Here is a 24,065-nt window from a genome sequence, read left to right as displayed (position 1 = left end):
CAATTAAAAATGTTGTGGCTATTTTTTAATTAATTAAATCATATTAATCACTTAACATTAATTCTTAATAAGAGCTAAATATTTACATAATATTCTAAATAATGTAAATAAAATGAATAACATTGCAGAAAAATATTCAAGATAATTTTGTATGTATAAAATTATAAAATTATACAGACAAAACTTCAAAAGAAAATAAATATTATATGCATATGATTATCCAATATTTAAAACATATAAGCTGTTAACCATTAAATTTAATGTGCATAAAATTATTTAGCTTAATAAATAATTCAAACATAGTGACGTAAGTTTACGTTTTTTTTAAAGGTTTAGGCTTTTAATATTTAATATATTGAACTCAGCTTTCAAGAAGTCTACGCTTTCGAAGGTTTAGCCTTTTAATATTTTAAAATATTAAACTCAGCTTTAAGTCTACGCTTTCAAAATTTTCTTTTAACGCTTTGTGCAGTATTGTACTTTATTTTAAAGCCATTACACTGTTCGCCTTTCTTCTCTAATTGAACAAAACAGAATAGAAGCAAGATAGAGGTACCGGAAAGCTCTCATAACAAATGTAAAATTTAAACATACTTATCTAAACATACAAATCAGTTCAAAAGTCATATTCAGATCAAGCAGCGGAAGCAGGAAAAAGAGAGCAAGCGTACCTCCAGCCATTGCAAATGAAATACGAAGTGGCACAAGCACGAACCCGAAGGTAGCTTTGTTTTTCCAGACCCTTGCTCACTCTGGATAGATAATGTTTTTTTTTTTGAATAGAGAAGTGGGTTTGGCGATACAAGGCTAAGAGCACCCCATCCTATTTATAGAGTCTACCCATCAGAGAGTTCAACCAATTTGTTATCAGAATGTGGGCTTGAGGATAGGGATGTGGGTTTGTTATCGAACATTATAGAGATAAGGGTTGAATGTGGAAGGAAAATGGACCACATTCACAAAACAAAATTCCCCAAAAATTGCAACAGGAAAAAATAAAAACAAAACATGGAACGTGAGTCATTCCATCACTGACATGATTAACAATTTATACTCAAATTCTTATAGTGAAGTTACCTAATTCTAGCGAATATGAATCATTTTTCTTTCTTACTCAATTACACACAAACTCTTCTAATCAAGAGGAGATTATTAAGGTGTATGGTTGTTATAAATCTCTTAATATATATCTCTAGTTTTTATAAATAAAGAAAAAAAATCAAGCTGAAGCTACATGGTAACAAATAAAAAATTCAAATGTATTGGAAAACAAATCCACCTTCTTCTTCTTCTTCTTCTTCTTTTATTATTATTATTATTATTATTATTATCATTATTATCATTATTATCATCATTTAAATGAAGTGTAAGCTAGTTTTCAAATTATTGTCAATTAACAAATACTAATGATGTAAATAAAAAATTGTCTTAAGAAAACTACAAATGAAATATTGCCATCAAAGTTCAAATCTTCAAAAGGAGATTAGTGTTGGTGAAAAATCGAGATAAACAAATATACTTTAGTAGTTTCTAATTAACTTGTTATACTTATAATATACATTATAACAAAAGAAACATATATTCTAAGTAGAGGTGATAAAATGAGTTATTTGACTTAATAAGTCTAGATGTAAAAATTGGTCAAATTAAGTTGACCTAAATTTCTTATGAGCATTATTTTTGTTGATCAAGTCGGTCCATTAGGTTGGGACAAAGTGACCCATATTATTTTATTTTTTTCACCTTAATTTATATAAATTTTAGGCCAAAAAATTGAAAAATAATATCAAACTAAATAGGTTTGATAGTTGGGAATTGCTAGGTGCACCTAGCAACATTGCTGGTGCACCCAACATTCTTTAAAAATGGCAAAACTGCCCTTGCCTTCTTTCTCTTTTTAAAAGCTGTGTTTTTTTTAAAAACCAGAACAACCATTTTTGTGCACTCTTCTTCTCGCTTTTCTCTCTTCGGTGACGTATTATCTTCGGTTCCTTGGCAACAGTTAGGTTCGGTGAAGGTAGCGGTGGTCGGCGGCGGCATACGAGATATGCATTTTTGTTGCTTGTGCGTTCAGGTGTAGCGGATCAACTTGATCCGTAAAATCGTTACGGATCAACTTGATCCGCATGCAGATTTTAAAGCTGCGGATCAAGTTGATTATTACGGATTACGAATCAAGTTGATCCGCAGAAGATTTGCGGATCAAGTTGATCCGTAAGCCTGTTGCGGATCAAGTCGATCCGTAATTCTTTTGCGGATCAAGTTGATCCGTAACAATCAACTTGATCCGCAACTTTAAAATCTATATGCGGATCAAGTTGATTCGTAACAGTCAACTTGATCTGCAGCTTTAAAATCTACATGCAGATCAAGTTGATCCGTAAAGCACCACCACCACGCCGCCAAACGCCAATCGAGGAGAATGCACGAGGAAGAAGTAGAGCAGAGCAGCACAACAGCACCGCCACCAAGCATTTTAAAGAAGCTTGCGGATCAAGTTGACCAAATCCTATTTTTTTAATCTTAAATCCTATTTTTGAGCTACTTAGAGGCGATTTTTTTTTGAAAAATGAGTTGATTTGTCAGGGGATTCCTCCTTTAATTTCGAGCGTTTTAACATATTATGGGCCTCAAACGGACATTTCTATCAAAAGTTATAACCGTTTGAAGCTTACGGATCAACTTGATCCGTGAAACACTTCTTAAAAATCAACTCGTGGATCAACTTGATTCGTAAAAGACTTATGGATCAAGTTGATCCGCAAGTGACTTACAGATTAGCTTGATCCGTGAAACACTTCTTAAAAATCAACTCGCGGATGAACTTGATCTGTAAAAGACTTACGGATCAAGTTGATCCGCAAGTGTCTTACGGATCAACTTGATCCGTAAGTCTTAAAAACCAACTTACGGATCAAGTTGCTTGCGGATCAACTTGATCTGCAAGCTTCTTACGGATCAACTTGATCCGCAAGTAACTTACGAATCATCTATATCAACTGCGGATCAACTAAAACCTATGTGGATCAACCTGAATGAGCTGGGTGGACAAAAATATTTTTAAAAATATGCAAGGATATTTTTGCCTTTTCACGTTAAGTGTTGGGTGCACTAGCAATAATGATGGGTGCACCTAGCAACACCCTTGATAGTTTCCAGGCCTATATTTCGAAAGTCTAACCTGACTTGTCAAACCCATCAAGTTGGACCAATATGGCATAATTCCTTTTTAGCTAAAAGTTTAAGAGTTTAATTTAGCCTTATTTGCAGATTAATTTGATCTAGACTCATTTTATTATCTCTAATTCTAAGAAGGGACATGGGTCGACAATACTTTTGAATTTCCTTCATTTTATATGTATCTTTTTAAACAAGCACTTGAGCCCATGCTCCAGGACTCCTTAGTCCTTAATATCTGGGACATGCTAGGTGCTCCCAACAATGTTGCTGGTGCACCCAACAATTTTTTGAAATGGAAAAATTGCCCTTAACTTAAAATTTAAAAACAAAACACGCTGCCTTTCTTTTCTTCCCCACTTTTCTGGCTTCTTTCTTCTTTTCTTCGTTCCTTATTCCTCCGCGCCTGAAGCTGCCATTGTTGCATTTCTGCGAAGCTTCCGTGGTGCCGTTGCTGCGTTTCGGTCGTCGAGGTTAGTAACCCCTATCTCCCCTCCTCTCGTAGGTTAACTGTTTAGTTAGTTTAGGAGATGATGCCTTTAGGGTAGAAGACATGGAAATTGCCTGAAAATGGCGAAGAGCAACCGTTCCGATACTCTCGGAAGAAGGTTCTTCCGGTAGAACAAAAGATTCTTTCGGTAGAACAAATTGTTCTACCAGAAGAATGTTCTTCCGGAGAAACTACCGGAAGAACTTTTTTCGGTAGCTTCTCTGGAAGAACCTTCTTCCAGTACAACAATTCAGAAGAAGATTCTTTTGGAAGAAGGAATTATTTTTTCCAAAATTAGTTTAGTTTTTTTTTATAAATGAAGTTTTTTTTAAAAAAAAAATTTGCTTTATAATAATTCAAATATTTATGATTTCATGGTGGTAAGTAAAAAAATTAATTAAATATTATATATTAGGTTAAATTTTTGTTTTTTTGTATTTGCATAAAAAATTTGGTATTAGGGTTAGGACCTAGTTGAGTGTAAGATATATGTTTAGTGGTTGAGTGTGTAGGGTTTAGTTTAGGGTAGTCAACAATGCTTAGGGTAGCGTGATTAGGGTTTATAACGTAAGGCTGAAGATTTATGTAAATATATGTAGGTTTTTAATTATATGAATAGTTTATTTGACCAAAAGAAATACATGTTCTTCATGATTTACAGATCATGGTTAGAACACGAGGTTTGGGTCATGCTTTAGATAGGGTTATAGGCAGAGGTAGATAAGATGAGCATGATGCAGTCGATGTTCCCCAGAGGCGTAGGCCTACTGCATCATCCCGTAGGCGACGAGTACATATTACGGTTGATGAGGGTGTTCCTCAGGTGACTGAGGATGTTCCTCATATGGAGGAGGATGTTCCTCAGGTGACTGAGGATGTCCCTCATATGGCTGACGATGTTGCTCAGATGAGTGAAGATGCGCCTCAGATGACCGCGGACGTAGATGCGACTGTTGCAGAGGACTTAGGTCATGATGGTGCTGAGGGGTCACGTGCTGATGAGGGATTCCCTGGTGGGCCCCGTGACCCATCAGTTCTGACTTCATTTGCGAAGCATGTCGCACATGCTATTTGGACTGGACAGGTATTATAATTTCTTACTTTTTTCTTCTTGATTTGTTTGTCATTAAAAATTTTTGATATTTGTGTATTTCGAATGATTTGTACTTCAATTCAGGAGCGTCTTGAGCTAAAGTTGGTGTCGCACGGGAGGAAGGTGACGTTAATTGGGAGGCCAGTGCCTGCGATTGAAAGGCTGGTTGTTGCCACAGGATTAAGTCCATTGATCGAGTGTTCAGTTGTAACCGGCGATCCTGGACTTATATCCATATTTGTGGAGAGGTGGCACAGGGAGACCAACACCTTCCACCTTCCAGTAGGAGAGTTGACAATCACACTAGATGATGTGTCATCACTCCTCCATCTCCCTATCAGTGGCGCCTTCCACAGCTTCCCGGCTCTTTCCGTGGACGAGGTAGTATTTTTGTTGATGGAGTTGCTCGAGGTGTCCAGTAAGGAGGCTAGAGCCGAGACAGCACAAGTGCGCGGGGCATATGTACGCCTCTCATGGGTTCGGGATATGTATGAGATGAGATGCCAGGCACGACGATGGATTGTAGCAACTCGTGCTTATCTCCTGCACCTGGTTGGTTGCACTCTTTTTTCTAACAACAGTGCAACAAATGTTCATGTGGTGCATCTAGAGGCTTTTCGCGACCTGGGTTAGAGTGGGGGCTATGCCTGGGGAGCTGCGGCCCTGGTTCATATGTATGACCAGTTAGATGAAGCTTCTAGGACCACGACACGACAAGATTGGGGGGTACCTTACTTTATTACAGGTAAATTTTGTGTTCGTAATATGTTACATTGGATTATGATGTAAACATGTTTTTATGTTATGTTAACCTAATTTTTTTTGTAGTGTTGGATCTATGAGCATTTTCCGAGTGAGCATCAGTGCGTCACCGATGATGCGTATGAGGAGACGTCCCCTTGTGCCTCCCGGTGGCTGACGACGAAGGCTCATATGAAGAGAATTACAGGAGCGCCGTACCAGGCACGTTGGGATGCTTTGACGATCACAGACGTGTGCTGGTTGCCTTACAGTGACCATCGAGGGGTTAAGGGGTTTGAGCTGATTTCATCATTCCAGGGTAAGTTGAGATGGGGTCCTACGGTGGTTACAGTTCGACCGGAGAGGGTGCTATGCCGGTTTTGGTACATTCAGAGCATTCCTCCGCCGTTTGTTAGCGCTTCGTTGTCATATGATGATATAGATGACAGATGGATGCATTTCTCGGACCATGCAACAGCTGTGGGTGACCTTTATGTAGTGCCTGGGCAGGTATCTGCGGATTACATGGAGTGGTTTTTCCAGATATCTCACCCATTCATGATACCGACCTAGGCAGGTGACCAGCCCAGACATGCACCTGCCCCAGACCATGAGGACTACATGCAGCCGGATATCCCACAGGTTCCAGTGGCATTTGACCCCCCTCGACATGCAGTGGTAAGATTGTTTGCGCGTTTAATGTTTGATGAATTGTTATTTATTTTAAATTTTGTAATAAATGTTTTTTATGACTGTCACAGGATGATTACGAAGGCTATGAGGCGATCGCAGAAAGGTTGGAGCGTGTGCTCAACCTTAGGATGGTCACTGCAGGGACAGAGTTACATGATATCATGCAAGATTGCCTGAGGATAGCCAGGGGGGTGCCAGCACAGATGGAAGTGTTAGGGCTCGACAAAGGTGGCGCACAGAGCATTGATGATGTTTTTTATGTTTTGTAGTTGACATCATTTTTTGTATTTGTTACACTTTTTTGTTTAATATAGTTTACTTTACTTTTTTTGCACTCTATATGACACACCGATTCCGATTTCGAATTCGATTTCGATTGCAATTCCTATTCCAATTCCGATTCTGAAAATGATGACTTTCCTTCATAAGAATGAGATTAAAATTATAAATTTTTAAAAATAAGATAGCTAAATGTTTATGTTTTAAAGTAACATAGCTAAATTTTTTAAAAAAGTAGGATTTGGAGCCTTCACACATGTTCAAGTACCCATGTTCGGGGGGTTTTTTAAAATTATGCGCGAGTTGCCTAAGACATTTGAGGGGTGCTATTTCTCATGTTTGGACGTCAAAGAAGCCAAAAAAAATAATATTGTCAGCCGGTTCCACCGAATAACACCTCAAAAAACAAGCACGAAATTAAAAAAAAAGGATTTGGAGCCTTCAAACATGTTCAAGTACCCATGTTCGGGGGTTTTTTAAAATTATGCGCGAGTCGCCTAAGACATTCGACAGGCACTATTTCTCATGTTTGGACGTCAAAGAAGCAAAAAAAATAATATCATCAGCCGGTTCCACCGAATAACACCTCAAAAAACAAGCACGAAATTAAAAAAAATAGGATTTAGAGTCTTCAAACATGTTCAAGTACCAATGTTCGGGGTTTTTTAAAATTATGTCTGAGTCGCCTAAGACATTCGAGGGGTGCTATTTCTCATGTTTTGATGTCAAAAAAGACAAAAAAAAATAATATCGTCAGTCGGTTCCACCGAATAACACCTCAAAAAACAAGCACGAAATTAACAAAAAAAGATTTGGAGCCTTCAAACATGTTCAAGTACCCATGTTCGGGGATTTTCTAAAATTATGCGCGAGTCGCCTAAGACATTCGAGGGGCGCTATTTCTCATGTTTGGACGTCAAAGAAGCCAAAAAACATAATATCGTCAGCTGGTTCCACCGAATAACACCTCAAAAAATAAGCACGAAATTAAAAAAAAAAAGGATTTCCACCCTTCAATTTTATTATGGAATTCAAACACGCTGTAAACAAACAGATAAAAGTTACATTAAAAAAAAAAAAAGAAATGTTGCATTCAGTCGTTTAGCGACGTGGCATCCACATCATCTTCGAATTCCATACCATGTTTAGTAAAAACAACTAAAATTTCTATTGGCCTATATTTTTCCAGTAGTTAGACTGTACTAACACCTTCAGCACTTCATCGTTGGTTTTCAGCTCATTAATTTCATATTTTATAACTTTATCTGAATACTCAAAACGTCATGGTTGTCAAAAAAACAATCGTCTTACCGCTTGTGATTCGTGAATTCCATGAGAGGGAATCCCTTTAGGTGCAACTTGCTTTATCAAATCCTTCAATTCATTGAGGGTACATCCTGAAAGAATTTCAAATTTCTTTGGATTTTTTTCTGCGAACGCGCATCTTACAAATTTGTTCTGGGGTGGCATGTTCCATCTCTCGTTGTAATACAAGAGCGCGTCACGAGTAGGGGTCGTAGTGCATTCAAGTAAGTTTATTACTTCATCTGGTGTTCTTCCAACGGTGCATAATAACTCAATCAGACCAACACACGAAAATTGATCATTACACATTAACATTGTGTTGACATCATCATCATTTATCAATTGCATACATTGAAAGCCAATTTGGTTACATGTATGGGTGAATGGCTGGCGGTAGTGAATTTCATCCAAAAATTGTCTGTCGGTTAGCTGAAGGGTATTGTGTATTCTGGTTTTTAGGCTTGCAAAATCACAACTGTTTGGTACTCGAATGAGCACCGGAGTGAAATTTTGGAAGTAAACCCCACTATCATTGTGAACAATTAATCCATTTGAAAAAATGAAACCCAACCTTGAGTTGACAATCGTCTGATTGCTAGTTTCTCCTAAAAATGCCATACTTTGTGTATCAATTGGGAGAGTATGTGAAGGCAAGATAATGTGTGATTTATTAGCGTTTGCCGTGTCTCATATATATACATGGTTCTCACCGACAGATTGCTTCACTTTTTTTTTTTTTTTTACAAAAGAACACGCGTGGACATGTTTCGTGTTTATGTTTCCTACGAAGTCAATGTCGTGTCACGCTCAAACTTTAATACGCATGCATATCATTATGTGTTGTCAATTATGACAACGATGTATCGTACATGCATAATTGATTTTGGTTGCACCAACTAATTTTTTTTCTTAACGCAATGAGTACTTAATAATTATCCTTTAATGGATTACAACAAATTATATCACATAATGAATACAATTAGATAAACAATACATGTTCAGTCTTCATTTAGGTCGACATAGTCTCTTTTGAATGACATCAAGCTTGTGTACTGCTGCATTCTACTAATATATGGAGTTGGCCATTGCTATATCCATCCACTTGTCCACACTAACTTGAATCAAGCAAACATACACATCTAAGTTATTTAAAGTTTGTTCTTAAAAAAAAATAACCTAAAAACATACCTTGGAAAACCCATCAACAAGTAGGGACAACCTTAATTGTTCAAATCTCTCTGTGCCATCAAAGAGGTTGGTGTAGTCATGCGACCATTTGCCAAGTTCTTTAATCAATTCGTTGCGCACCAATGACCAAGAATCTTCCCCCATACCTAATAAACCGGCAATGGACCGATATCCACAGTTACCGTCTGCTTTCACATCCACAACGTTGTGAATGAAATCCTGTATAAATGGCGCAAATTGATCCAACATTGGGATGATCCTTGTTGTCTTTGGCGGTTCAGAAGATGATGCACTACGTTTCACTAAAGAGTTGCTGCTTTGAACAGAATGAAAAGCATCAACATACTCCCAGTAAGACGGATCACGCTTTGTGGATCTTTGACTTCTTTTCATCGGTTTCTTCGATGCACCTTTAGTGTTGACCTTTGACGGAGGAGTGCACATAGAGTTATGATCAGGGTATGCAATATCTCGAAGTTTACTCTTGAGAGTTAGTTTGCCACACACATCAAGTTCCTCAAATCTTTTAGATATGGTCTCAATCTCTTCCTTAATGTTGACTTCGGCCTCACATAACCCTTGGTCTGAAAAGCAAAGTCTCCTCCAGAACATATGGACTGAATCCACTGGGATGCTGCCAGCAGTATACCTAGAAAGCTCACATGCACAAGGAAGACCGAGTGTGCTTCTCATCACACAACCACAAGAAGAGGAATCGTTGCCGAGATAACGCAGACACTCAACCTCGCCAGCAATCTCATTTAAAGCGTTCCTTGAAACCATTCCAACGAGCCTCTTGTATAAGGTTTTTTTAAATACATGTCCAACCACATGCGTATTGGTTTCAAAGGATGCTTTAGTTTCAACGTGTTGCAGCATGATCATGTTGTTCATGGCATCCCAAACACTACACAGGTCTCCAAGGCTATTTTGTAATACTCTTTTTAGAGCTCAATGAGCTGATTCAACCCTACATTTAAAATACACAACAAACATGAAAAATATACAACAATTAAATATCATTTACTAGAAAAAAATAAGATTTTAATACCTGTTTGTTGTTGTGTTGCCTAGGTGCATGACCTTATTCGTCCAGGTTGTAATAAATTTTTCCTTGTGGGGGATAGTCCATGTGTCGTTAACATAGTCAACGAACATTGGCCAAGGTGAACAAGCAATTTGAAACTTCTGAAAGAACTCAGCGAATTGTTGTTCGGACGGACAATCAACCAAAGTACCCCAGTTATCCATCACATAGTCCCAGACATTTTTTTGACTGATTAAAGATTTGCACTTCGCCTTGACATTCTTATCGATGTGAAACCTGCACAACAAGTTTGTACACTCTGGGAACACAGTTTTCACTGCATTCATCAGTGCTAGGTCTTTGTCAGTGACAATAACAACAGGGAGATGATCGTTTCTTAAAAATAGACCTTGAAACTGTTCCAAAGCCCATACAATATTATTAACATGCTCACCCTCCAGATATGCAAACCCAGCAGAGAATGTCATCACTGTTGGTGTCACCCCAACAAAGTCAAGTAGTGGGAGTCTGTACCTATTTGTTTTGTAGGTACTATCTATAAAAAAACACCAGATGACATGCATTGCATAACTTTACTGCATCTGGGTGACACCAAAACAGATCACGCACCACAACTTCATCCTTAAATCTATGCCAATGAATGTATTGATCACGTTTGAGAAGCTTCATTAGATGTTGCATTTCGGTATCAGCTCCTCTTATTGAAGAACGATATGCACTTCTTGCATTGTAAATTTGCTTGATCGTGGTGCAACTGTTGGAATTGTGCTCCTTCAACGTTAGCAAGATGTTTTTTGGTTTCACCATCGACTTTGTCATATCAGCAATAATTTTCTTTTCATCCTTAGTCAATCGCCCAGCGTATGGATGTCCAACTAAGGACTTGGCCAATTGATGATTGTGAATCCCACAGATCAACTTCACCATCCAACCTTCCCCTCTATGCACTGGTTTCCCATGAAGCCTGAAGGGACAACCATATTTCCTACTCTCAGTGTCTCTTCTAACGAATTTTTTATTCCTATACTTGTACATACCACTCCTTTCACACCCAATTAACACAAATGAACTTCTTCCTCTGCTATCAGTATCTGTGTCAGACCTCATAATCACTGCAACAAATCCGTTTTCATGGGTAACTGCTCGAGCCCACTGCAAAACATCATCTCGAGTACCAAAGACCTACAACGCAACTCCGACATATTAATTTTTATACGAAACATACGTTCAACCAAATAACTCAAACTAATGAATATGATTACCTGACAGGTATTAAAAGCATTCGAACAATCAACATGTGATTCATTCACACCATATTCTTCTTCATTATCATAATCCATATGAACTTCTTGTGACATCGTATAGTCATACGTCCATTGATCTTCGTCCATCTTAACGACATATTATTAAATTATGCATCATACACAAGTAATACAAAAGTTGAAACTAAATTATTTACTTAAACTAAAGTTAACACTATAACTAACAACTAATAAAACATTTTACTACTACAACAAAATATAATTATTTTATCTAAATCATTTAATAATATACCTAAATTATTATACCTAATTAAACCAATTATCCATAATTTAAAAAATATCAAATACAAATATTATAAATTATAATATTCATATATATTAATTTTTTCACAAATTTAAAAACACAATTCCAAAAAAATTAAAAAAAAAATATAGTTTCTGGAAGAACTTCTTCCGGAAGAAGCAGTGTGCACTACTGGAAGCTGACACACCTTATTACGGAAGAACTTCTTCTGGAATAAGTAGCATAAACTTTCGGAAGAACTTCTTCCGGAAGAAGTTTTCGAAAGAAGAAACTTCTTCTGGAAGAAGTTTTTACTGAATAACCTTCCTCAACATTTTACTGCTTTTGTAACATATTAACACACACAAAAAACCAAAAAAATCATAAAATGCGTACCTCCGATGGAATAAGAAGAGCAACTACGATAGAAACCACCAATATTTAACCTTCACCGAACAACTACTTCCAACAAACTTGCAAAAACCACCAAAGCTTGCAAAAATCACCCAGCACACAGGATGAAAGTGAAAGTGAAACACAAAGGAAGCGTAAAATCGGAAGCATGCATAGTAAATTTAAAGAAAAACAAGATAGGGGCAAAATAGTCATTAAAATTTAAAGAAAACCAAAGCTTGCATTAAATATTTTTTTTAATTCGGATTATTATTATAAAATTTAATGCATATTTAATTCACGTTGTTATAAAATAAATAATATTTATTTAATATATATTAATTTTTGTAATACAAATAAAATGTTGTCATAATAAATATTTTTTATTTTTAAAAAAATATACAGATTACATAAGTAAATATTTATTATTCAAATTTACATGCACATTAAATATGCACAATAAATATTTGTATGATTTAAATTAAATTTAATTGTCACAATATTTATTATTCAAATTTACATGTGTATTAAATATGCATTAAAATGTTAGTGATAATTATGTATAATAATAATTTATGTATACTAATATTATTTATTTTATAATGTAATTGATTCATTAGCTTAATTGGTTAGAGCATTGTCATAATAACCCCAAAATCCCAAAATCTTGGGTTTGAGTCTTGGCCCATTAATTTTTTAAAAATATTTTCAATAAAAACCTTCTTCCGGTATGAACTCCCGGAATTACTTTCCTACTCTATTTCCCATTTTTGATTTTTTTTAAAATAACATTCACTAAAAATAATATTTCTCCTGAATGTTGATTAGTTATGTTTCCCACAAAATTACTCTCATTAAGAGGTGAAAATCTATCTTTTTTAAGTTAAAAGAAAGTTTTATTGGAATAGAAATACTATGTTACTCTTTCATTAGGTTATTTAATGCGATATATAATTAACGTTTTTGATAAAAATTTTACTTACTCTTTGATTTTCAAGAAATTTATATTCATAGGAATATTTATGATCAGCGAAATATGTTTTATTCATTTCAAAAAATTATAATTCCTAGATATGATTTTTTTTTCTTGTATCAAGTGTCTACTTAGTGTGCTTGTATTGGGGAGGGTTGCAATTAGGAGTGTGAAAAAAAAAAAGGCAAACTAAATGGATCCAAAACTGAATTGAATCGCCATTAAAAAACCAAACCGTTTTGGTGAAAAAACTGACTGAACCAATTTATGAAAATGATTAGGTTAACCAAACCATTTAAAAAAGAGGTTTGGTTCGATTCTTTAGAAAAATGGATCCATATATAGGTAAAAGATAAATAATTGAATTGAAACCAAAATATTTGAACTGCTTTTTTTTTTTTAAAAAAAAAAAATTGATCCAATCCACTTTATAATTTGGTTTAGTTAGCCTAACCACTTTTATAAAGTCGATAAAAAATGGATCTGTTGAAAATTAAAAATAAAAAAAAATCCAATTTTCATACAGGCCTAGTTGCAACTCTCCCGAAGCACATTGTAACATCCCATTTTTCGTAAGCTAATTTAAAAAAATAATTTTTATTTATAAATAAATAGAGTTTTAGAAAAATGATGAGATTCTATAAATAAATAAATAAGGAGATATAATTATTAATTAAAATAATGATTTGAGAGAAAATAAAAAGGGTATTTTATTTATTTGTTTGATAGAGAATAAAATAGAGTTTATCTTTATAAAATAATAAATAAATAAATAAATAAATAGAGTAAATCTAGCTATAAATAGTGTTAGATTAGGTGTCACACTGACGCTATCTCTTCTTTACCTCATTTTCGTTTTTTTTCTTCTCCTCTCAAAACCCTTTCTTTTTTCCCGTAGCCCACCAAACATGTCTCAGAAAAACGACGATCTCAGAATCATTCACCGTTGGATCGTCGTGAAATTTGAGCACCACGTTCACAACACAATTCTGAGCATTCCCACCGTTGGGAATTTCGATATCATGTCTGAACTGAGAGAAACACCCTTCGCATTGTAGCCTTTTTCTTTTCCGTAGAAACCCAGAGCTATCTTGGTAAAACTACGATCCCGATTTTGTTAACCGTTGGATTGTTGTGAAATTTGGATATGTTGTTCGAAATTCAATTTCTCACGCTTTGACCATTGGGATTTTGAGATGATGTTCGTGGAGAGAGAAAAAGGAATCGCATGAAGATAGTCCAAATGGAGGCTTCAATCCCTTTTACGTTTTTCTGACGTTTGGGAACTCTATCGGAGCAGTCGGAGGAGAAACTGGAGGAATCTTAGGGAACTGCTCAAGATGCTGTTATCGCATTCGGAAGACACGTGAGTCCGCTTAGAGGTAAGGGATGAGTTATTCACAATTGGGAACTAGTGAGAACATGTGTAGGGATCCTTAGAGATATCAATTGGAATGGGTTTTTGGGTGTTTTTGCAATTTCATTTTATCCTTATAATTATTACAGTGAATTATATATGTTTGACAAACCAATTTTTGTGAAATTGATATGCTATTGTGTTGAGCGTGAACCCTATAAATTGAGTACTTTTTCTAATTAATATGAATTGATAAAATAAAGTAAGGAGAAATTTAGAGAGAGATATTGATTTTGTATTTTCTCTTTTTCTTGCTGTTTAGGTTTTTATATATAATTTAAAAAATTAATATCATAATTGAAACTGACCAAAGTGTTCATATAATTATTTAGAATTTGTGCATTGAAAGCTTACTTTGAAATTTGTGATTTAATATGATGTATGCTAGTTTATATATATAGAGGTAGTTATTTATATTAATAATTTATATAAATAATATTGTAGAGTGTTATAGTATGATTCCAAAAATTATTAAGTGTTGGAGTTTGAAAATATTATGGTTAAATTTTATGAACATGTGTATGTTGTACCTTATGAATATCATTGGGAATGTTATGAGATGGTTGATGTGATGTTATGAGATGTTAAAGTGTGGACATGATATTCGATTGTGAATAAGTGGATGTGTTAACATTTGATGTTACATTAATTATATCGTGAGCTATGAATTATACAATAACCCGACCAATGTTTATGCGCAATGTTAAAGAGAAAGTGTAGGTTCCTAGTTAGGAACCAGTGTTAAATTGTAGCACAATTGTGTTAAACATGTTTAAAACATGAGTGTGAGGTTGTGGTATTGTATAATTCATGAGCAGTGCTTATAAATGAAATATGTGATGAATTGTGGAATGATATGTTGCCTTGAGATTATAATATTGTTATTGTGATTGAGTAAAAGTGTAAAGTAGAACAGGTGTTGAATTGTGAGATATGTGAAAACATGTGATGGTGGATTGTGACATTATGAGATGTGAAATTGTGAATGAGTTTTGGTTTTGAATAAGTGTGTGATTAACTCTTGATGTGACATTATTTGTGTTGTAAACTGTGAATTGTACAATAACCCGACCAGTGTTATCTTGAGAAAAGTGTAAATGCGCAGTGTTAAAGAGAAAGTGTAGGTTTCCTATTTATGAACCAGTGTTAAAGAGAAAGTGTAGGTTCCTATTTAGGAACCAGTGTTAAATTGTAGCGCAATATGTTGTACGTGCTTAAGACACGAGTGTGAGGTCGTAGGTATTGTATAATTCACTAGCAGTGTTTGTGTGCTAAAATGATTTTAGGGGTTGGACCTGAATCAGGAGGGAGAGGCCCTGACGGACTCTTCGGAGTGTAGGCCTTGGGGGTCATCGAGTTTGAGTGCTCCTTTAAGCCTATGCTGATCCCATATGGTTGGAGCATTCTTGCAAAACATCGTGACCCTGACTGGTCTCCCTATGATCTTACTTAGTGAGAGTGACCTGACAAACCCATTGTGTGGTGTGTCTTGTTATGTACTCCTAAGCGCCCCAGGGTGGTTTTTCACTGACATGGTACCACATTGCATATAGGCTTGAGTCTTAGCATAACTGTCTCATGCGCTTGCTAATTGTTTATTATGAAATTGATGTGTTATTATGTCTTGATCAGAGAATGTGATTTTTGTGTAATGTGATTGATGATTGAAAAGTGTGATTGATGGATGAAAAGTGAACTTTGAATGACAAAGTGGTGGAATTACGTGAATTACGTGTAAGTAAATTTTATTTAGTTTATATGATATGTATATCTAGTTGTCTTGTTTCTCTATTAGTTAGGAATGTGATAACTCACTCCCCGTGTGTTGTTTGTGTTTGGATCCTGTGATGATCTTGAACTTTGTGTTTGGGGGAGCAGACGACTAGGTGAATTGATTTAAGGAACCTTGTGCTGAAGGACGTCGAGACACAACGCTCTGATAGGATGTGGCATTGGGGTATAGGGTTTTATATTAATTGTATGAAGTCGTAGACGATCTTGCTTAAACCGAGATAACTTTATTATTTATTTGGACAAGTTTGAATATGATGTAGAAGAAAGTGAATGTGAGCCTTTTATCCCTTTGAAAAACTTGTATTTACAAATGTAAAAAAAAAAATACTATTAATTAATATTTGAATTTTTATTCCTTTATCAATATATATGTGAGGGGTAGAGGGTGTCACACACATAAAACTCTTTGTTTTTCACTAAAGATATATTTGTGGGAATTGAACCCATGTTTTCTTCCACAAACTTAATATATATTGTCAATTAAACTATATCCATTAGATAATCAGTTTCTATATATATATATATATATATATATTAGAATAACTATATTAAATGAGACTAGCTTTAGCTGTCGTTTCTTTAACTAGCATTTTTAGTTGCTTTTCTTCAACGAGAAGGTTATTAAGATTGTTTTTAACATCTTATCTCTTTCCCTTTACCTTTTTCAACCTCTTTAACTTGAATTTTACTGTATATTGTTTTTTTTTAAATATCAATAGTTAAAAATAATTTATTATAAACGTAAAATATTTATCATTTGTCATTAACAAAAGATTAGTTTCGAAGAATAAAAAAAGAAAATATTTTTTTTTGACAAAAAAACTGAGTTCAAGTGATTGGACAATGGGTTGGAGACTTGAGTGGACTGTTGAATTGAATCAATTGTACAATTGAACTAGTGCTGATATAATTATCACTGTAGTGATTGTACTAAATTTCTATTGAATTTAATTTATATATTGTAAGTGTAAAATATTTTTATATAAATATTTAATAAAATTTGATTATTTTAGCATATTATTTTATTTATTAATATTATATGACAATAAAATAAAATTCATTGGATGTCTTTGGAAATATATTTTATACTAACAATTCATGTAAATTAATTTCATTTGTATGTTGTTTTTAATTTTGTTTATATACTTGAGTATATAATAAATAAATAAATAAATAAATAAATAAATAAATAAAACAGTGATCAATGACCCCAACAAAGTCGATGATGGGAATGATATTTATAACACTGGGTTAAATATTAGATTTTTGGAGTTAATATTTCAACAAATTTTTCATTAGATTGGAAATGGGATTCATTTACATATAATAATAATAAAAAAAATACAATGCAAACAAATTCACATAAAAGGTATTCTTAAATTTCCTTTTATTAAATGCTAAGCAAAATGATGAGAAAGCAGAAAAGCAAAAAGCCAAAACCAGGAAGCCAAGATTGGGAAAGGCCCTTTACAAATTGAATCACTGAAGAAAGAAAAGCCTGTTTCAAAGAAAGGGATAGAGAAAGACATAAGAAGAAAGTGATAACAAAAAATTGTTGTAACAATTAACATCTTGTATTTGTGTTGTCACTGTTCTGTACACTTACACTGCAACAGCAATTGAGGTACAAATGAAGAGTTGTTGAAGCCACCTCAAGAATAGATTAGTAGAAACCTTTTGAATTGCCAACTCTTTGCCATTAATGTTCAAACATAACACAACAAACACAAAGAAGGTTCACAACAATGACCACTCTGTGATCATTATTTATTTATTCATTAGCCGCTCAACCTTTGAGGCTTGATTGCTTGAACGGCATCTTTTTGTTCTTGTTCTTTCTTCTTCCTCTCTTGCACTTACATGGGGGCTCGTTGCTCTAAATTCTCTTTCTGCTGGTTCCACTCTCACCTCAAACCTTCTGTCCTTGAATCCTCTGACCAAGGTTTGTGTTGTTCTTTGTTTTTGAGTTTTCAGCGCACAGACCCTTTGTCTAGAAACTCTTGTTTCGCTTAAAAAATGTTGTCTTTGTTGCAGAAAATGGTGAGAAGGGTGAGAGAAAATTGTGGCCAAGTTTTGGTGAGTTCAGTTTGGAGCAACTGAAGGCTGCCACAAATGGGTTCTCCTCAGAAAACATAGTATCTGAGCATGGTGAGAAAGCTCCCAATGTTGTTTACAAAGGAAAACTTGATAATGGACAGTGGATCGCCATCAACGTTTCAACAAATTTGCTTGGCCTGATTCTCGCCAATTCCTCGTTTGTCACTTGCACTTACACTTCATTTTTTTACTACTTTTGTCAAGTTTTAAAAGGGCTCTATAGATAATTGTGGACCAAGGTTTTAAATTGCAGTTGCACTTGGGGTTGCAGTCTTATCTCTATCCTTGATATGACGAGAAATTGTGGATAAATGAAGCTAATGCGATCACATTTACTGTCGCCATGTAGCTGTGGCTGAAATCACAGCCACAAACTATTTTTTAAAACCTTGCTGTGGACAAATGCAGCTGATATAGTCACAATTGTGGTCGTGATGTAGTTGTGGAGATCTCCGAATGCAGCTCATGTAGCCACAATTGTGGTTGGGATGCTGTTGTGGAGATCTCCATGCTTTAGCCACAATTGTGGTCGTGATGCAGTCACGGAGATCTCCAAAACCTCAATATTGAGGCTACAAATACGTCTGCAGACTGCAATTTAAAACTTTAAATTTGTTGCACTTTCTTGCTTGTTTTGAGTTTGACATGATGTGTTATGTGCTTTTTGGAGGAAGCCAGACAAGTGGGAAGCCTTAGAAGTGAACGTCTAGCAAATTTGGTTGGTTATTGCTATGAAGGGGAAGAGAGGCTGCTAGTAGCATAGTTTATGCCACATGAAACTCTGGGCAAGCTTCTCTTTCATTGTGAGTTGTTTGTAATTACCATAACTTTTATGTTAATCTTTGATGGGTTTTAAATCTTTCTTTAAATTGTGGTCATAGGACTTATAATTCTGAACATAGAAAAGTAAATCATGGTTGATTTGGTGCAGGGGAGGCACAGCCAATGAAATGGGCCATGAGGTTGAGGGTGGCTTTCTACTTAGCTCAAGCTCTAGAATATTGCACTAGTAAAGGAAGGGGTTTGTATCATGATCTCAATGCCTACAGAATCTTGTTTGATCAGGTATAACTGGTGTTTAATAAATGCTTCCCAGTTCTAACTAAACCTTGTTTCTTCCTATTTGTAACTTGGATTGGCTTGTGATGTATCAACAGGATGCTAATCCCAGGTTGTCTTGCTTTGGACTCATGAAGAAGAGCAGAGATGGCAAGAGTTACAGCACAAACCTGGCTTTCACCCCTCCTGAGTACTTAAGGACTGGCAAAATTTTTAGGATGTTTGTGTGTTGGTTGCATGAGTGCATGGCCTTGATCTTTGGCATAACTAAAAGAAATCTGAGGAATCTGCCACTGAATCAGTCATAAAAGTATAGATTGGTCTGAAATACTTCAGAATGGTCAAAGAACCATTAATAATGTTGTACTGTTCTGTTTGTTAGACAGGATCTTTATTGTATCACAAAGGGGGTCTGCATTTAATTTTACATCCTCTTCTGCAAATAAGTAAAAAATTAATTGCTTTTGTTTTGCTTCTTTAGAAATATAAAGTTTGACCAAATTATATGGGAATTTATATAGAAATTCATCTTGTTTTTGTTTTTTTTCTTTCTTTCTTTAATTGTTTCCCTAGCCCTAAGGAAAATCCTCCTTTTAGATGAGGGAAACATCTGTGGAATTATTCTGCATATGCTTACATATTTTAGTATGTGACTGTTGTTCTTTGGTACATTTGGGTTCATATGCAGGTAGAGTGACTCCACAGAGTGTGGTTTACAGTTTTGGAACTCTGCTGCTAGATCTCTTGAGTGGTAAACATATTCCACCAAGCCTTGTAAGCTTTTCCTTCCATTGTTAAGTACTAAACAAACTAAAATTCCATGAGATCTTCAGGCCATTGATTTTGGATAATGATGCTGTCAATTACTGATATAGTTGCTTAAAATACACATTCAGCATGAGACAATACACTATAATTTATATCAATATCATAAGCAAGAAACTTTGTTATTATATAAATTCTCGTGACATATTTTGAAACTTTTCTAGTATTTTGTTTATACTCTTTTGCATTTTTCGTACCCCATTGCCCAGAGGCTCTTCGCTATGCAAAGGTATGGGGGAGGGATGTTGTACGCAGCCTTACCCTTGCATATGCAAAGAGGCCGTTTCCGGATTCGAACCCATGACCAACAAGTCACCAAGGCACAACTTTACCGTTTCCGTTTATACTCTTTTGCACTAACTAAAAAAAAAAAAATACTGGTTTACAATCTTTTGGTATATTAGTCATAGTATATTAATTATTTGGATCTATTTCAAGTTGCAAAATAGTACTTCTACGTAGAAATATCTGTGTTAAATCTTTAATGTTCATGCAGACCATGTCTTGTATAAATAAGGTGATTCATTGATGTACCAATCTCAATGAAGAACAAAAATATGATATTCACAGCATTCACTTTTGTTCTTTTACAGGCACTTGACCTGATTCGTGGCAAAAACTTTTTGATGTTGATGGATTCTGCCTTAGAGGGTCACTTTTCAAAGGATGACGGAACTGAGTTGGTTCGTTTGGCTTCTCGTTGTTTACAATATGAAGCTCGTGAGAGGCCAAATGCAAAGTCTCTTGTTGCATCTCTCATGTCACTTCAGAATGAAACAGAGGTATATTCCATGCATGATAAGCTTTTATAATAGTTTGTGCTTAGGTCTCATAGATCTATCATTCTACTCTATTACACAAATGTTTCACTTTTTCCCTTATTTTTGAACCTGATTTTTTAGCAGCATGCTGATGAAGTACATCCATACTTTCTATATTCTTTTCTAGTTGGTGTGTTCCTTAAGATTGTTGATTATCAATAAAGTGGATTCAAATCTAAGTATGTAATGATTATTATATTTTATATATATTGTCAGTGTAAAACATTTGATGCAGATAATTAATAAGATTTGGCTACTTTATCACATCATTTTATTCATTAATATGATGTAGTGATTAGATAAATTCTTATTGTGTAAAACTATTTCGTGTAAAGTAAACTCTTATTTGCATATGCTTTGGAATTATGCAAGTGTTATGTATATTTAATTATTAAAATGTTATAATAAGCAATGTGAGAACTTATTACCCATCTTGGGAAGACTATAATTTCTCATTTGGATAGTATATGAGCAGGTCCCCTCATATGTTCTAATGGGTCTCCGGCAAGAAACTGCATCCTTAACAAAGCAATTACATTGACACCTTTTGGTGAAGCATGTTTGAGACTGGATCTTACTGCAATACATGAAATATTAGAGAAGACTGGTTACAAGGATGATGAAGGAATTGCCAATGAGGTTTTGTTTGCACACTTTTCCCTCTATTTTTATTGTTACCAACTCTAATGTTGATCCTTCTTAATTTTGAAATTGCAGCTTTCCTTTCAATTGTGGACCAGCCAAATGCAGGAGACCTTGAATTTGAAGAAGCATGGAGATACTGCTTTTAGAGCTAAGGACTTTATCACTGCCATTGACTGCTACACTCAAGTAAGAGGATTTTAATTTAAGGACTTTTGGCTTAAATTGGATGCTATGCTTAATGTTGCAGAGACCTGCAATGACTGATGTTGCATACTGTCTTGCCAAACATCTAATTTGGATTATCTGTTTGTTAACTTAATTTTGCATCATCCTGATCTTGTATAAATAATTTTAAATTAAAAGTAATTTTAAAGAAAAGTGATTTATATTTAAGAAATTTTCTTTCAAAAGTAAAATCAGAATAAAATTTTTAATCCACAATGCAAAAGGTACATTTTTAATGATTTTTTCTTACTTCTAGTCAATAAGAATAAACTTTATTTTAACTGAACAACCAATTTTTTCTCTCTAGCAAAATCATGTTTAGCACTCCTAAACTCAAGTTTGGGGTTTCCCACTACAGAACCAAACAGGACATTAGTAGATGTTGTTTAGGCCTTTTCCTTGTAGCCTTAAGTTGTTTGCAGCTGTTATGGTTTAAAAATAAAATAAGGAGAAAATAGTTTATATATTTACTGTATAAAATGTTTACATTGTCATTTAATCTATATATATACATACATATATATATATATATATATATATATATATATATATATATATATATATATATATATATATATATATATTATAAATTTATTAAATTTTATAATAACTACTTCAAAAGTATGTTTTATTAATGAGAAATGTAAGACATAAAAATTAAACTCTAACCACTAAGTTCGGATCAACTGGTGTGAAATTGTTTCAACTTAAGTGGTGGTCTTGAATCCTACTCGGCTCAAATAGGATTACTTCCTATGAAGGATACCTGTGGTCTAGACAAAAAAAAATTAAGCTATACAATAAGTTATGTTTTTTTGCTGGTGAATAAGTTACTTATCTATATATTTGTGTTTTACATTTGTTTCAGTTCATAGATGGAGGGACCATGGTGTCACCCACAGTGTATGCAATACGCTGCTTATCTTTATTGATGAATGACATGGCACAAGAAGCTCTTGGGGATGCAATGCAAGCCCAAGTGGTATCTCCAGAGTGGCCTACTGCTTTGTATCTTCATGCAGCTTGTCTTTTCAGCCTCGGAATGGAAAATGATGCACAAGAGACTCTCAAAGATGGGACTAACATGGAAGGCAGAAAAAACAAAAACTGAAAATTTTGTATAGATTTTTCCTTGTCTTTTGTTGTCTTAAGCATTATTTAATTTCATGCCCTTTAAAGTCTTTGTTAGGCTTTGCCTCCAATTTCCTCTGTCATGATTTTTATATTTTTTGGCTTTCTGTAATGCCCGGGACAAAATACAGTAACTGATTTGAAATTTTATACGCGTGCACCCTCTTTTTCCTTCTTTTGTTTCAATCTGCATGTCCTTTGTTGTCTCCATTCGATGACAATGCTGTCAAAATTATATATCTATGCAGTACAATTTATATAATGTACCAAGATGAAAAAATACAATTTATAAAGGTGTCACATGGAAAGTCTAGGACGTCTCAATTTACATGGAAAATTATCCTTCCAAAATTTTAGGCTTTCCGTAGTCCTCTGGTTTTAAATATAAGATACAAAATTACTTTCATAAGTAAATTTTATTAATTTTATCTTCTTTAATGCTATAATTTCTAAAATACTTTTTATTTAATTAAGATTTTGGTTTCAATAACTCTTATTTCTGATAACAAGTTCCAATGAATGTTAAGTTTTAAAAAAATAATTTTTAATTAAGATTGAAATAATTAAACATGGTTAGCTAAATTTTTTAGTTAGTGTGAATCAATTTTTTTTTTCAGAATATTTTAAATTTGATCAGACGTTTTTTTGTTAGTTTATTTAAGTTCTAATTCTTTGTGAGATGTAGAATAAATTCAATATTCCTAGCTTTTCATGTATATGTTCAATAAAAAATAATTTGTAAACCACCAAATAGATTCATTCTATCTCCTAATTCAATATGTTATATGTGTATTACCTTTGTTTCAATAACCATGTGTTTGGATGAGGAATTTAAAGATTTCTAGGAAATTCAAATTCACAGCATTTTGATTGCCTTGATTTAAATTTCTTTCATTTTGTAAATATTTTGTTTGGATGAGACAATTCAATTTCTTGTATTTTAGTTTCCTTGTTTGGATAAAGTAATTCAATTTCAATGAAATTCAAATTTTAATTTTTAAATATTTATTTAAAAATTAAAATTTCAATATTGAATGAAAATAAACATGAGTCATTTTTTAAATAGTTAAATATTCAAAATAAATTTAATGTTATAAAATATATAATAATAAATTTTTTTAATAGT

The 24,065-nt window shown here is 34.1% G+C and overlaps 1 protein-coding gene and 1 pseudogene across 1 annotated transcript; both read left to right on the top strand.

The window, feature by feature from the left end:
• The first annotated feature begins 4,511 nt into the window (after positions 1–4,511).
• LOC114369172 lies at positions 4,512–6,463 on the top strand. Its single transcript, XM_028326399.1, has 4 exons — positions 4,512–4,751; positions 4,845–5,312; positions 5,589–6,011; positions 6,263–6,463. Exons 1-4 carry the CDS (start codon positions 4,512–4,514, stop codon positions 6,461–6,463), a joined length of 1,332 nt encoding a protein of 443 aa, XP_028182200.1.
• An 11,533-nt stretch (positions 6,464–17,996) lies between these two features.
• LOC114415299 lies at positions 17,997–23,117 on the top strand (annotated as a pseudogene).
• The last annotated feature ends 948 nt before the right edge of the window (positions 23,118–24,065 follow it).

The sequence above is a fragment of the Glycine soja genome, chromosome 1, assembly GCF_004193775.1.
Source record: "Glycine soja cultivar W05 chromosome 1, ASM419377v2, whole genome shotgun sequence".
Lineage (NCBI taxonomy): Eukaryota > Viridiplantae > Streptophyta > Magnoliopsida > Fabales > Fabaceae > Glycine > Glycine soja.
Note: the sequence above shows the minus strand (reverse complement) of the source record. Positions and strands in the feature narration are given on the sequence as shown.